General features: G+C 44.9%; 1 protein-coding gene across 2 annotated transcripts in view; it reads left to right on the top strand.

The window, feature by feature from the left end:
* PARD3B (par-3 family cell polarity regulator beta) overlaps nt 1–14968 on the top strand; it is a 390768-nt gene extending 375800 nt beyond the window's left edge. For both annotated transcript variants that reach the window (XM_059475508.1, XM_059475509.1), the window contains one exon: nt 10313–14968. In XM_059475508.1, coding sequence (XP_059331491.1) covers nt 10313–10667 — 355 coding nt within the window. In that variant the 3' untranslated portion in view covers nt 10668–14968. The remainder of the gene's footprint in view (nt 1–10312) is intronic.
* The last annotated feature ends 1802 nt before the right edge of the window (nt 14969–16770 follow it).

Raw genomic sequence — 16770 nt, 5'->3', positions numbered from 1 at the left:
CTAGGAATCCAAGCCTAGTCCTTGCTGAAGGAGGCAGAGAGGACAGTGGGGGCTGTGGCATCTTGTGCTGTTGTCCTGTCCACCCACCTCCATCTTGTGGTCTAATGCGATGACCTCTGACTTCCAGATTTGCTTAAGGAAACAATGTTCAGCAAATTAAATAGGGAAGAACTGAGCTCAGATGTGTATGAAAGTCAGCAGTTATGTTGTTTTCATGTGGGAATGGAACATATTTGTGTATATCTATAGGCATTAGAGCTAATACCATATACATGAGTAAAAACTCCACCTGTGCCCATAAAGCAGTTGGAAGTTGTATTTTGCATTTCCTCCATACTCAGTGGTTCAGGTCTCAAAGCAACCTCACAGTGATGTACTTGGCAGTGGTGCCATGTGTGCGTGTCTCTTTCAAGCACAGCTGTTCTACAGGACATCTTGAGGGGGTGTTTGCAGATTCTCGTCTGTGTCTCACTTCTCCAGAATCTGCTTCTGCTCCCAGGATCTGGCGCGCCAAACCCTCCTCATCAACTCCTGAGCAAGTCAACAGCCTGTCCCAGGCTGCTGCCTAAGAGAATGGCAGGGCTTTGTAAATAAAGGAAACAATTGAATGATAAGTTCACACTTCAGCACGCTGCTTAACAACCTGATAACCGTTAATTACATACAGTATTTTTAAATGCAGCAACAGGGAGATAACTCGTGCAGAGGTGGGGCACAGGCCCTTGGGCCTCACGACCGGAGTTTAACCTCTTACTGCCCATGCCCCTAAAGAGACTGGTGGCTGCAGCTCCGAATGTCACCAGTTCTGAACTTCTACTGGCCAGCAGTGACTCAGGGTCATGCACGTGAAGTGTCCTCAGCTGCAGGGGGGGGCAGGGGGAAGCTCTGCTCAGTCCCAAATCTCGTGGGTCCTGCTTTGAGAGCAGCCTGTGAGCTGACAGGCAGAAAAGGTGGGGTGATAAGCCCAGGGCTGCCTCCAGCAGAGGCAGCAGGTAGAGCGGGTCCAGCCGGGAGTTGCTGCTGCTGGTGTAAGTGCAGGAGCTCTGCAGGAAGGAGCCAGCACAAACACAGCTGGGATGGGCGCTGGGGCCGGCTGCGAGTCACAGCAGCTGCGTTCAGCGCTACCGCTCCCTGGGCTCCGGGTGGGACATTTCCGTCTGTCCCAGCCCTGTGGGATTGAGGGTTTGACCCTTGTTATTTAAAGCACAACTTCAGGACATCTGCTGTCAGAGCACCCGCAAAGTTTGTGGCTTAATGCAAGTCTGATTAACTGATTTGCCTATCCAAATCTGGAGATTTACACACTTCTATAGAGGCAGCTGTAAAGTTATAACTTCAGCTGTTTGTCATGCCCTGAGCCTTTAAATCTCAATTATGAAAGGTGGTGTTTAATGGCTAGCTGGAAAATGGGTGGTTACCAGAGTGTTAATGGAGTGCGGCAAGCCAGGAAATGTATAATCTAATGCCTGTATAGAAATGAAAGGTTCTAACAAAAGAAAATATTGGGGGGAGGATGTACCTACAGGCTGTTTGTGCTATTTAGGAGAAAATCAGTACATGAGCAGTAGGGAAACAATGGGGACTGAAATACTGCCTGAAGAAAGAAATAAGAGCTGCTTGTTTTTAAGGTACCGCTTGCTCCCCCCCCCCCAAAAAGCCATCCTTCTTCTCTGGGTCTTGAGCTTTGCCTTTGTTACAAAAGGAAAAAAAAAAAAAAAAAAGAATGATTTGTCACAGTGAGTTTTACAGAATGTCTGGACCAGAAAGAAACGTTGAAGGAAAAAATAACCAGCTATGTATTCCTTTTTTACTGAAGCATGGTTTTACTACCCAGTTTGTGCCATTGGAGGCAGAATTGACAGCCATACTTCATCATGGCAATGGGAGAAAGTGCTGCAAGGAGTGCTTTAATTTAAATGAGAAATGCTCTAAGAGGAAAAAAAAAGCCTAAAAGCTTGGTAATAACATTAATAACCACTTCTTACAGGTTTTTACTAGCCCACTAAAGATCAGACAGCATGTTAAGGTCCCAGTGGCTGAATAGTAAAGACCTGGGCCCAGGTTATTATTACTTAGGAAGATTCTTTTAATGATTTCTGTTATTAGTTGAAAATCATTTGAATAGTACAGCTTAATGGTCACCATGCTTTAAATTCATTTTGAATGAAAAATGAGAACAGGATAGAATTTGGGTTTATGCATTTCTGAAAGCACTCCACAAAACCAGGTGGATAGCGGTTGTGCTCTGAATGGGCAGGCAAAGGGCAGAGGTTTCCCACAGACTCCGTAATTTCTACTCAGATAGCCTTCAAAAAAGCAGAGCCCTCCAGAAGGGGTTGGGATGAGGCAAAGGGGTCTGGGTGGTATTTCTGCCTTTTGTGATGCTGCTGCACAGAAGCTGAAGTGTTGGTGTCTCACCTCTGCATCTCGCTCCCCTCTCCCAGACTGCCTGCTCTTGAGGAAGGCAGCTGCCTGTTCTCAGGGCAGGGGCAGCAACTCCTGTCTGTTGGGAGTTGCTACACGGTAAGACAGGGCAAGTATTACCACAGCACAGCTTTCACTTCAGCATCTTGCTCCTGTAGTGGCAGTACTTTTTTGTATTCGTTTGAATTTGCATTTAAATGCAAAATTCAACCGAGAAGCCTAAACAGTTGCTTCTCTTGCTGGCTTAAGAAGCATATGTCCTTTAAAAAGAAGTTTTCTCCCCTCCAACGTAACTTGGTTAGCATCTTCTCAGAAATGTGACTCAGAAGACCAAAGGCCAAGAACTCTTTTAGTCTATAGGAAGAGCTTTTGGTCCCCACTGATCTGCAAAACAAAAGACCAAAGGGACCTTGAAATCTCAGCCAGGTCTCTCCCCAGCGGAGCATGGGGGTTCCTGAGCAACAAGCATGACTGCTTAGCATTGAGAGTGGGTTACCAGTGCCCAGAGGTTAATGACTCACACGGCATTATGTTGTGCTGAATAATGAGGAACATCTGAAATGACACATGTTGTAATGACTCGCTACTTAAAGTACCAATCTACTTAAGATCCCTTTAAGCTTGAAGAGATCACAGAATAACAATGTCTTGTTCAATAGGTGCTACTTTATTTTATGCCTTCTGGTAGAAGAGATGTACCATGCCTGAGAGCATATGAACAAAACAAGTGAGGACTTGAGTAGGAAGGATTATTGCACTAGTTGTTGTGAATGCTTTTTAGGGATTTATAGAGCACCAGCTAGCACATTTCAAGTTTTGTTTTTGTTAATTTCAGGGTTTTAATCCTGGTTGTCACAGTTCCTATATTTGTAGGTTGGATTTAGGGAAGGAGAGAAAGGGGAGCTTTGTCTGCAGGATGAGATTATCAGAAACTGGTCTGAGATTTGCTGTGGAAACTAAACTAATGCTGGAGCAAACCAGCAATGCTGTCTTATGGTTTGGTTGCTGATGGGAGGGAGTTTAATTTAATGGCACTCTAAATTCTGATGTTAACCAATCTGTGACATAGTTTGCTCCATTAGGGATTGAGAACAATCTATTTTCTGGCAGACAAAATAAGTTGTTCGTGCTGTCATAAGAAGTCATACCTAATCTTACGGAAAAGTTTTAGACCTGTCAGACACTGCTTGCCTGTCTTACTGTTGTTTCTGCAGTCTGCTCTCCTGCATGGAAAGCTGGTACGTGACTAAATTGTACACTTGGTCTTAGATGTAAAAGCAAGCGTGACACCTGAATATCTCCAATTGCTAAAAATGGCCCAGGGAGCAGCTGGGGCCCAACACCTCTGTGGTGTGGCCCTCTGCAAACAATAAAGGACTCAGTTCTCCAGCTGCTTTAAGGCTGGACTTCAACTAGAGAAATATAAACACTTCTCTGCACTTACCTGCTGGGATTGTGGTGCTTTAACTGTTTGTTTCTAAATATTTTAAGCTGTAATATTGAAGAGAGAGAGAAACTGTGCTTATAAACTCTTATATTTGGGCCAGTTGGCACCACTTTAGACTTTGCAAAAGTGTATGCAAGACAGGAGAATCAGGCCTGCCTGTATTGCATCTGGAATGTATTGCTCGAATTTCAAACAAACTTATCTGGACTCGTCCTTCTCCAAACCAAAACCAAATAGGAATTCTTTAAAAAGGGAGGAGAGATTCTTCCACCCTTGCACCCTCCACTCACACACACACCCCCACCACCTTGAAATGCAGGTCATTAAAAGATCATTATTTTTATGGGTCTGCAAAGCCTGCAGAAGTCAGAGCTGTGTAATATACATTGCAGAGTGTTCTGCTAATCCAGTCCGACCGCAGTCGTGCCTGGCCCAGGGAAGAGGGTCTGGTAACTGGAAACCTGACACTGAAGGAATTCCAAACACAGTCCTCAAACTAAAAACAGCTCTCTCTGCATGGCATGTGCTACATGAGAGCCAGGGATTGTATTCGTTTATGTTATCTGATTTTTCAGCCTTGTATTGTTGATAAAAGAACAGGAGAAGGAAGCACCTCCACCAGCTCAGCCCATAAATAAAGTGTGTATGGTGTGGTAGAGGTTAGTATGACATTGCAAGACATCTGCCTTCTTCTGTAGGGTACAAGCCTCTCTCACGGACAGCAGCCACGGAGCACTTCCTTGTGCTGCAGATTCTTCCCAGCACTAAGATACCAAATTTGATTCCCAGTGAATTTTAAATGCAAACCCTTTATTTGGCTGTGGGAAGTATTGATCTGAAAGGGCAAAGAATATTTATTATAGGATTATCTCACCTATTAAGATACAGAGACCCACCTTAATGCATTTCAGTGATTTCTTTGAAATCTGCAGTGATTTGAAATTTCATTAATTTATTTATGTTATATGCATGTTGAATATTAAGCAACAGGAGTTCTTAGAGCCACTGACTACAAACAGCACTGCAGTATCTTTAATACTTTATCTGAAGAGATAGGCACTACATGATCTTTTCAGTTAATTGTTTTTAGTGTTTGTTGAGAAGAGCTTTATAAAGACACAGTGTAATGTATTTGATACTTCAAGATTGTTTGTTTGCATAATTTAATTCTTACATCAGCTTCTCTTTTCTTCTTTAAAAGTAGTTCCTCCTGGCTGAGAACAAACTTCACACAATCACACTGCATACAGTGGAGTTCTTCACTGAGAATTTGGACACAGATAGGATGTTGTTGCTTTCTCCTGTTCTTTAATCACAGCCTGGGCTGTCTGATGCCATCACCCAGAGTCTCTGTATGTCTTGCTTAGACATGAAAGAGACTGCAGCCAAATGTGGGCTTTCCATTTGCTACTTAGTCTGTGGCTGTCTTTGAAGTTTATTTCAAGAAGTACTCTCTAACAAAGTAAGGCGGCAGGTTTTCTTGTGAGATTATATCCCTTGCAAAATACTCCCTCAGCAGCAAGGAGGAGATAGTGATGTAAGAAGAGAGCATTCCCTTCCTTTATTTTTACCAGGTACTAAGAGGGTGACCTCTGTGACTTTCCCTGTAGAACAGAGGGAAGAAAAACCCTTTGTCACAATGAAATCCAAACCCCCAACGTGATGGGGCACAGCAGGAGCAGTTAGACCTTCATTTTGCTTTCCTTTCCTTTCAGATAGCCCAAGCACATGTCTCCAAGGATGTTAAAGGTGACCTGCAAATGGAGGTTATCAATGAAATGCAGTAAACCTGAAATGTAATTTTTTTTTTCTGATTAGGTTTTTGAAGCATCAGGTATTTATGCCAGTCTACTCTGTAAGATTTTCCACAGTTGAAGAATAGCTAAAATGGGGGTTAAAAAAAAAAAAGAGGAAACCTTCAGATACCTGTCACTAAATAGTATTTTGGGTAAAGGAAGTCTTTCCTAAGTGTTCCAAATCCTGTGGTTCAGTTTTAAATAAACCCAGAAGCTCTTAAAAATTCTGCAGTGAAGCTAGAAGATACTCTATTTTTTGTGCTTGGAAGATAAATAAAGCAGAGAGAAAAACAAACCTGCTTTAGGCTTTACCTGTCATAGAGAAAATAACAACACATTAATTGAATATCAGTCACAAATTATCTGCTTTTCTTGGACAAGTCTACTTTGTGCTCCTAATGCTCAAAATGGATCACAGTTGTTAACTGGTGAATCGTTTTAAAAGATAAACTGGTAGAGCTGCAAACCAGCATATGAAGTGAAACATGTTCACAACTGCCTGTATGTGATGTGTAATTCCTCTGCAGGGGACGGAGGATGAGACTTTGCTTCCTCAAAGCAGAAGGGGCACCATTTTAAGGGACACCTTGCTCATGACATTTTTGACAAGTGTTTTCATTCTGCCCCACCAGTTTCAGTGCTTTGTGGAGCCTGGTGCTTCTCTCTCCCTTCATTCATTTGCTTCCTGCAGCAGCAGCCGCTGCTTTTAGCTAGACCCACATCCATAATGCACTTTCCAGTGGGACCCATCAGAGCTGAACTATCAGCAAAACCAGGTTTTGAGCTCTGAGATCAGTTCCTTCCCAGGATGTTGTGTCAGCTTCCCTGCCTTCTGCCTGCCATTAATTGCACTGTATCCCCAGGTCAAACAAATGGCCAAAAATCTGGAAAACAGCTGACAGTCAGAGCAGCTCCTACTCAGCATGCCCTCTCAGAGGGCACAGTCCTGGCCTGGTCCTTTTGAGTGGCTGGACCTGCTTGACCCAATTTGTGGATTTTTGATCACTCCCCTGGGTCACTGATTTTCCACTTGAGATTATTGTTTTGACCCCCACACCATGGGTCACTGGGGAGGTGTGATATGGCCCTGTGAACTCTGAACTCATCAGAAGCCAACAAAAACAGTGCAGAGAGGAGAAGAATTTCATTAGGACCTCCTCAGAGGTGGTAGTGTCTGCTGAGGGAAAAGGTAGGAGTTGTTTTCCTTCTTGCAGAAACAAGCACAGCATCTACAAGGGACTGCCAAGTAGAAAGTGTTTGGTTTGGTTTGTTTTGGCAATTTCTTTAAGGATAAACAACAGCATGTACTTTTACACCGTGAGCTATCGAGTGAGAAGGTGTTGGTTCAGAGGAGCTGTCCTCTTCCTCCTGGGAACTGGCCTCAGTGTCCCAGACTTACTGCTAATGGTGACAGCATTTCTGCAGGCAGAGCTTGGTATTTGCAGTTGTTTCTTTTACCTTAGAAAGATTAACTTTCTGATGCTTAATTTGTCACACTTGAGGAGGGAAGGGCAGTTTTTTCCTGTTTTTTAAGACTGGTAGGTAGAGGTTCATGGAGACTCTGTAGGCTGGTTGGTTGCACTGTGAGCAGCTCCCTGAGAATGAACTTCACCAGGCTTGCTTGGTAGGTGAGGAAGAATGAATCCTTGGGAAATAATTTGGCTTCAACATGCTGTGCTGGTCATAAAAGGGAAAAAAAGTGTTGTCATTGTAGCTTCTGTACCTGTGAGTGTAACACTCACTGGGATCGCTAGGGAAAGTGACCTGGAGAGTGTGGAGCAACCATGAGGATATCTTCTGTGAAATCTCCCTCAGTCATGCTGCCCAGAGTCAGCCTTTTGGACAGTTACCAGTGTTTCCCAAGGTTTTACTCAGGCAAAAATTCTGCTAATTGTTGGCTATACTACTGCTTGTATTATCCCCAAGGCTTCTAAAATAACTCACATACCCTTGTCTTCCTGGGGCTTTCCTAAAAGGTTTGTGTGAAGTGGATTTCTGTCAGGTCTCTGTGTACAACCTGTCCTGGGCAGGACACTCAAGAATTACACCAGCTATGGGTGTTTTGCCCTCAGAGAAAGGAAACTGGTGCTGACAGTGAACAACTTGGGGTTCTATCTTTTAAAGAAAGATTTTGCTCTTCCCACATGTTGTTCTGCAGTTTGTCTACCCAGATATAGATGGTGTTAGCTGTAAGTGAAGCGATGGTGGATTTAGTTTGCTAGGAGAGGGAACAGCAATGGAGATCTGATGGCCTCAGCTCAGGCAGCCTGGGGCCATTTCTCAGGTCTGGCACACTTTGATTGCCCAGGCACATCTTCACTTCACAGTCCTGGGCCAGAGCAGCCTGAGCGCACAACCCTCTGCACAGCCACAGCTTCTGTGGCAGCAGTGTAACACTCATTCCTAAAACTGGGCTGGCTGAGTTTTCCTGGGAACAGCTCTTTTGGCTGGATGGCAAAGCACCCCTCTTTTCCTGCATCTTGCAGAACTCTGGTGTCAGTTGAGGCATGAGTTATGTACTGGAGGCTCAGTATGTCATGCTGGTGGCTCAGTCCCATTGTCAGCCATCATTTTGGTGCCAATTCATCCTGAATTTGTTTTTTTAGAGTAATACAATTTGCAGTTAAAACTCTGTCCAAAAGCTACCACTGGGTTTTCAGTGAATTCTGGGTCAGGTTCCAAGCTCAGTCCTTTTTTAATGTGATCCACAAGAATTTCATTGATTATAGCTGCCAATGAGAACACCTTATAAAACCAATGTACATGATTTTGAGCATGATCCTTATATTAAAAGGTGATGGGTGTAGGTTTGACACTTGTTCCTCTTGGTATGCTGCTTGACACAAAGCAGTTCCTACCACTGCAGAGCCTTTTATGATTGGAAGTACATTTTTGTGCACAGAGACATTAAAGCTGAGTGTGATGGGACTGACTAGTGAACAAGCCTTCATGCATGTGGAAAAAATCGTGGAGCAGCTCTTTGGGCTGCTCTGGAAATGAGGCTTTGTTGCAAGGTGTAGGTGTGTGAGCAGTGACGGTAATTGTCTCAGTACCTACGGTTAAGAGTGGTTTGGTATCTCAGAGAGTGGCTTCAGGCCCTTCAGCACTTTGTCTGGACTGTCTCACCAGGAGGTGGGGGGGAAGCTGGGAGTGCCTGTCTTTTATAATGTTCTGTTTTTAAAGCAGAAAGTCTCTGGGGAGCATAGGGTCCTAAAAGTCCAAGGCCTGGAATGCTTCCTTTTGCTCTTTCCATTTTAAACAGGAAACATTTGCACTAAGTTATTCCAGGAGGAGAATTGTAGGTTCATTTCAAGGCAGATAATGTTTGTTCATTGCCTATGTCCATGATTTACCCCATGGGCTTAAACGAGTGCAGCAGAAAACCACATGTTTTGTTTTACTACATGTTAAACAAGTTCCAGCGGAGTCTGGGAGCCCAGGTTAAGAAAGAAGGAGCATGCTTGTAAAATCTCTGTGTGAACAAGAGAGTCATTGACAAATTTTGAACACCTGATCTGTTGTACCAGAATGATTACTTTTTTCATAATCTATGCAAAGAATATTTAAACAGTTGATGAGTTCAGTCCCAAATACACAGAGCAAGTGTAATTGATCTATATAATTGATCAACTTCCAGCCCCTGTTTTGGGTCAAACCTCTGTCTTCTTCCCTAAGCTCTCATTTGGAGAGAAGCTTCCTGTGCAGTCAATGAGGGGTTTTGTCCAAAGTGCAAAGACATTTGCAGTCAGACTGGCAAAAACTCCTAATTAAATTGAACTTTTGGGGATGCTCTGGTGACATGTCTGTGAGAACAATTATTTTTGCCATTTCAAAAGTATCACAAGTTAAGTTGTAATAGGAAAAAATATCAATGCTTCATTAGTGAAAATCATGAAATTAAGATGCAGAAGGCTACAGAGAGGACTCCATGGCACATCCTCGGGGATGGCACATCCTCGGAGATGACACATCCACATGTTGCTTTTCACGTGAACTAGGGCTTGTGAGATCCATACTGATGCAGACAAGTTACAGGGCTGTTGTAATATCAGGCCTTTTAGATCACAGATTTTTTGAAACCTCACTGGCAACTTGCCCATTAAACACAGGTATTGTAGCCTGACATCCCCAGTGTTCTTCCCCAGTTTTTCCAACTATGGTGTTTGGAAAGTTTTACAGGCTGACATATTGGGAGAGAATAGTGGGAAATGGCCTGGAAAGCGTGAATATTTGTGCATGTAAAGCTTATGGGATTTGCAGACTTGCAGACCCAACTCATCTGTTTATCCTCAGGCTAGATAAGATTCAGTCAAATATGCATTGTTTAAAGGAGCTTTGTTTCCATTATGGCAAATGGATCACAGGAGACTGACTTTGGAAGCTGAAGGGCTCCAGTGCTCCCCCATTGTAAAAGGGCTGTGATGTGTACTGGACCCTTCCTCAAGTGTCCTGGCCGTTACAGACTTTTGTAGCATGCAGGTGGGAAGCTTGTTATCCTTCAGAAGTTCTTTTCATTCATCAGGACTTGTCATGCTTGAGGTGGCATTTCCTCTCCCAAAGTAAACATAGATTGTGTGTACAATAATGTATCACTGGGCTAGTAGACTGCCTTTTTATGTGCTTTATTATGATTTTTCTTCCTCAGGCGTGGACCTGCAGAGCCACTAGAATATTTAACAGGGCCACGAGTAACGTACAAAGAGAGAGATCTTCCCTACTACCACGGAGGACAGCCTGTTATCCACCAATCCAAGGGGAACTACATCCGTGTGCCGGACACAAGAATGGCAGAACTGAGGTACCCTCAGTATTACCCAGGCCAGCCCGTGGCAAACCAGCATAAAGGACCCCTCCGGCAGGACGTGCCGCCCTCCCCTCCGCAGTCCCACCGAGCACCAGCTTACAGTGAAATGGTCCGACACCGTGGGACCAGTCCAGACCAGTACCAGTACAGGCAACAGGATCCCAGGCACAAGAACCCCATGACTGCAGCTGTATAGCCCTGCACTGGACTTGGGCACATCATCCTTGTAGAGTTGTTCCTAAGCGTAGCTGCCTGTAAGAATGGCACACAAGACCTGGAGTCGTTCTTACTGAGCTGGGCTCAGCCTAGGTGCTTTCTAACAGGCGAACTAAAGCCACGTGAGGTACGATGTGTTTTGAGTATGTGAGGTACCAGACAGTTGAGTGTTTTTTAATTCCTTTTAAAAATAGAAAGTGGCTGCTGGGAATGAAACACAACACTTAATACACCTCAGGGCTATTTACTGAATCCAGTTACACCTTTACAGTACATAGCTGTCTGTGTAAGGGCAGCGGAGTCACCAGAGTTTACTTCAGAGTGCTGTTGTAGAGCCTTTTAAGTGAGAACACAGCATGCAGTACGGACTTCTTGCAGAGCTGGGCATCTTGTGTATCTAGTGTGTGATCATGACAAGGGACTGCCACAGAGATGGTGGCCACATTCCAGGCACGTCCTGGCCAACAGCTCTGCTTTAAGGATGCTGCAGTTCCAGATTTGTGATCTGGCCTCTGTCTTTTTGGTGGTGGCAGCATTTATCTTGTAGCCTTCATTTTTTGCAGTCTGTGTATCAAGAGTCTTCTCTTATTGCACCTGCTGCAGTTGGAGTAGTGTAAAAAGCCTTATCCCCTATGCTTGGGCAGGCTGTCAGAGGACAGGCATCCACCTGAGAACTGTGTCTGTAGAGGGGGGAGTGCGTGCTTGTGAGTGTTGGTTAGTTATACAGTGTGCAGTCTTCAAATGTAAACCCTGGAGACCAGATCCTCAGCTGCTGTCAGGAAGTGTTGCTTGAGGGGTTTCAGTGGAGCTGGCCTATAGGGAAGTGACCAGGGGGGTGACTATGGGCATGGACTCCACAATTCATATTACGTTACTGTGTCAGGTGCTGCCTTGGCTCCATCAAGGCAGCCCATTCCTGGCCCACTCCAGGCGGTGTTGGAGCCAAGTGCCTGCCAGCAGTGTGTCTGTCCCAGCCAGCCCAGTGCCACCACAAGGCACCTGTTCCTGGGGGCTGCCTTCCATGCATGGGGGAAGCTCAGCCTTGGGCTGCACCGGGCCCACTGTGCCAAGTGCCAAACTACTCGAGTTCCTGCAACCAGAGGCCATGAGGTCTGTGAGGAAAGGCGCTTTTCACAGCCAGGGGTGAGGGAAAAGACAAGGAAGGTAACAGGAAGGGCTTCAAGACCCTGGGGCCCAGGAGGAAGATGTGAGAAGAGCTGTTTGTAGCAAGTTATTTGCAGCTGTGCATTGGAAGAGAGAAGGTGTGGGTGGGGAGGGGGTGTCAGCAGCACAGCAGAGCCATGGTGGGGGGACAGGGTGGTGGGGTACATGCTCAGTCATTTGCCCCAAACAGCCTGGGTTTGCTCTGCAGCCAGAAATGTGTGTCCCCAGCCACAGGGACCTGTGTGACCTGACCCAGTCGGGCTCTGAGCATTTAGAGATCTGTCTCAAGGATTTTGTCAGGAGGAAACCATGCAGTATTGTGACCTAGAAATATGTTATTTCCAAGTGTCCTTAATTCCTCGACTTCTGCCTTTTGGAAGTGTCACTAAACCACTAGGCCTCCTTTCCTCATCAGGAAAAGACTGTGACCTGGCCAAGGATTAAGCATAAGGATTTCTTTGATGTCATTTTGACACATTTGGTATGCAACATATCAAATCACATAGATCACTTCCCAGGTGTTAAATACCATCAGGAGGGTTTCTGCTAGGAGTATGTCCTGCTAGCAGGTAATGGCCCTGATGAGAAGCAGCATTTAATCCCAGCCTACTTTCTTCTCCGCTGATGGTGCTGGTTAGAGCCTGGCGTAACCCTCAGGCACAAGAAGCACTTGCAGCTGCCTGAGTGGCTGGCAGGCTCTAGTGCTTGCATTCCCATCAGCCTCCACCCACCACAGGCTGGGAAGCAGGAGAGAGGAGACAGCTTTCCATGGCAGAGGAGCACCTCCATGATTCACATAGAGGGCTGGACTCCCTGGGGCAGGGGCAGGCACAGCTCTAAATCCAGTCAGGAAGAAGCATTGGTGGGAGGGAGAGAGGAAGAGGAATGCAACTGATTATGAAGCAAGAGTTTTTGCTTCTTATTCCATTTCTTTCTGCTCTCTTCCCTAGTAATGTAGGAGGGAAAAACCTCTGGAGGGAGTGTTGGGTGTAAATCTGGATGTCTCTCAGTACCTTCCATAAATAAGGCACATTCCCCAAGGAAACTGTGCCTGTCATGTACGTGCTCTGCACAGCCCTGTACTTCTCTCAGAAAGCTTTAGATGCTGTAGGATACTCAGCCAGGACTTGGCAGCCACAGGATAGCCGCTGGTGTTATAAAGGCCTGTTGAAATTGAAGCAAAAACAAATTAAAATACTTTCCTTTCCCTCCTTGAAATATAACCCCTGATACATTTGATCCAGCTGCAAAGAAACTAATGTTTGCGACAGTGGCTTTATCAAGCCAGGCCACAATTAAAAACAGCTCTGAAAATAAGCTACTGCCTTTGTAAATCACTCACAACTAACCCTTCAAATGGCATCACAGCAGAGTGAACAGAACTTATTTACAGTATTTCATGAGCCAGGGCCAAATAAAATCTGGATGGAAACAGCTCCTAGATTATTTATAGCCTTTGAGGGACCTGCCCAATGTCTCCTCGTAACCTGAATCTTTCCTTAAGAGCTCCCCTTGATGGTATTGGCTCCACTCAGTTGAGGCAGACCAATCAAACAAACACCTTCTGAGCTGTTAATCTTACCTTACCCAACAGGTTATTAAATGATGCTTCTGCTCAGTAAGCAGAAATCAGTAGAGAGCTTCTTCCAATCAAAAAAAAAAAAAAGAAAAAAAAAAGATGTAAGTGTAATATATGGATGCATCCTACAGGTAAGGAGCTAAGGAGGAAAAACAGTGTGACCTAACTGGGGGAGCAAGACCAAAAAGTATTACAGAGCATCTCATCAATCTCTGGTGCCATTGTTCTGGGAGAAAATTGCCATTTCCTGATTTAATATCTGGTAGAGGTACAGTATTTTCAAAAGTATAATGTGTAACTACAGTATATATAGTCAGCTTTTCTGCAGTATAAAATGTATGATTTTAGCACCATATTGTGGAAAAATATGTACCGTGCAGAATTCACGAGGTGCTACAACTGACGGTTGAAAATACACACTTGCAAAATCCAAAAGAGCCGTTAAGTAACAAGTTGTTCTTTTCCCATATGTCCATATGTTTGGGAAAATTATGAGTCTGAAATGCTCTTGACACGTAATTGCCTCGCACTCCCTCATCCAAAATGTGCCAGTCCAGCAGCAGAGTCCCTGACGTAGTGGGTGTGAAGGGAGAGTTGGGTTTGCCACGGGAGCAGCCCTGAGTGTGTGTGTGTGAGCAGGCATCGAGACCGAGGGAGAGAGGCCCGCACTCACGTGAAGCTGAAGCTTTGATTTCCTGAGCTGGTGGCGTGCAGCCTGCATTTCTGGCTCTGGCACAGGGCCAGCCAGGCCCAGCAGTTGAAAGATTAAGAGATAGAAAAAAGAGCCTGTGGATTTTCTGAGTGACCACCCACTAGTGAGCCATGATCTTGGCCTGTGAGCTGACTTTACCACTGTGATATATTATGATGCAGAAGTCTCTAGGCACCCCTCAAATGCGTAAAGAAACATCAACTGCCCTTTGTGGGGGAAAATAAGCATAGAGAAGAAAAAAAAAAGGCTCTTGCCGTGAAAAAGTGCATACAGTCCTGAATTCCAATTCACTCCAGCTTCCTGATCTAGAAATAGCTTCACATGCTGCCTAATTTTTTTACAGATGAATTGTGCTACCTCTTCCTCCCAGCCATCACAGATTTGTTTATCAGAGTCAGTGCTGTGAGTGAATCCTAGCGACTGCTCTGCCAGGGCCACATCCTGACACTGCTCTGAGCAGGGGCTGCTTTGCACTTTCAAAAGGCCCCACACCTGTGCTCCCCATCACAGTTGTCCTGCAGGGTCCTTAAGCCTTACATGCAAAATCAGAAGTGCTATTCACTATCTCTGCATAGGAAAGAAGGCTTTGGAAGACACTATTGTGTTACTGTGAGGGAGAGAGAGGTACTTGTGATCCTGACAATATCTGTGTGTTTAAGTAAAACTGATTTTAAAATCATGTGTGATTGTTTTGGGGGAGAAATTCAACACGTAATTTGACAGGTTTTTTTCTAGTACCACGTCAGAGATTTTGATCTTTGTTACATATGGCTATATAAATTTTACCTGGTTTATTTTGAATTAAAATAAAGGCTTTAAGACTATATATGATTATGTACTTGTATGTAGAGTTTTTCCCTTCTTTGTGTCTACAAAGTCATCCTCAGCCATGGATGTGATTTGATATTAGAGGATGATACATGATCAAGCTGGATTAGAATTGGTAAGATGACTTTTTTAAACAAAAAAAACAAAACCACAGCAGCCATGTGCTACTTTGTAGGGGGAAAAAGGCATCCCAGGGCTTAACTTGATTCTGTCTCAAATCTGCATTGTCTTCAGCTGTATTGCCTGAATCCTGATTCTATACCCCAGGATTGAGAGGAGAAGCAAGAAAAAGTCCCTTGTCAGCTCAGAAAATTTCAGCTTAGGCAGCTGCTTGTTCAGTGCTGAAGTTCCCCAGGCACTTTCATCTCAACATGGAGCTCTTCTCTTGCTGCTGGTACCAGCTGAGGTGTTCTGCAGCCTGTAGCAGCTGCCAGAGAGCTGAGAGGGCTGGAGACCCTGCTAGAGATTTAGGATGCCTTGAAAGTTCTGCACAGGCTCTTCACATGAGGTATGTTGGTCATTTAACTGAAGCTGGTAACTCTTATTTTCACACATTATGTGCAAGATAGATCTTTGTAGGATCAGGCTGTGGGTTGCAGTGAGATCTGGGCAAGAGTGTTATGTTAGGTTGAATAATTTTCAAAATAGAAACTTCAGTGAAAAGGCATTAGTACAGAGAGAAGGAATAATGAAGCCTAAGATGGAAATTACAGGTTACTGTGAAGAAAAAGGAAAGAATAAAAGAACAAAATAGACAGAAAGGTGTAATAGAAATGGCAGAATGGTCAATAAAAATACATGTGTACTGCATTCCAAGACATCTTGAATGCATGTCTTAGTATTTACAGCCGCGACAGCTCATGGATAACTGTCAGTCAATTTTAGCATGTATTAAATTATAAACCACATAGATGCCATTTTTTGAACCAGTCAGGTCATAACTTGCACTCACAGCTGAAAACTGAACAAATAAAAAGGATACCTCAGTTTCTCCTGCTGGAGCTGTGCAGAGGAGCAAAAGACAAAGTAGGAGTGTATTGAGAGCTGGAAACTCGGTGACCACAGTTTGAGATCATAGTTCTTCTGCCTTGGTGGTCTCCTGTGGTTTCCCCACAACAGCACTCAACAGCACTCCCCGGGAACCTAGGCTCAAGTTAAAATCTGTTTTTCAGACTGCTCTATCTGTGTAAGGAAGTATGTGGAGCCATTTGACTGTTCATTAATTGTAATGAACAAGACCATGCCCTCCTGAGACCGGTATCCGCTGTAAGCAGAGTGGGATGCAGCGCCTTTCCGCACAGAAGCTCTCGGAGCTGCACTGCCCCAGCAGCAGTGCAGTGACCTGCTGCAATGTGCTCTACCCACAGCAGAGCATCACAGCCTCTCAGGCATGAGGAACGTGGCAGCTGGGCTGCTTGGGAAGCTCTCAGGAAGCAAAGTGTCATTATCAAGATTGAAGTGGAGCTGAGCAGCTCCTGCAGCCTCCCAGACGACATTCAGGGCTTCTGGTAAGTCCCAGAGGATTCTGGCTCAAAGGCTCTGGAGGTCTCCTCAGGAAGGTACTCAGACTCCCTTTGCTTGGTGTGCTCATCCCTACAGAGGAGGTATGGAGGTGCTGAGGCATGCCTTGGAAAGGATGGAAACAAGACAGAAGGGATCCTAATTCCCAAGTGTGGGATCTGCTCCAGGGGGGACATCTTGGCTGATGGTTTTCTCAGTGAGCTGGATGGGAATGATCTGACACAGGCTACCAGAGAGGATTGCTCTGGGAATGGGTAAGGAGGGGTGAGGGAGTGGAGA

This window comes from Ammospiza nelsoni, chromosome 7 (genome assembly GCF_027579445.1).
Source record: "Ammospiza nelsoni isolate bAmmNel1 chromosome 7, bAmmNel1.pri, whole genome shotgun sequence".
Classification (NCBI taxonomy): Eukaryota; Metazoa; Chordata; class Aves; order Passeriformes; family Passerellidae; genus Ammospiza; species Ammospiza nelsoni.
Note: the sequence above shows the minus strand (reverse complement) of the source record. Positions and strands in the feature narration are given on the sequence as shown.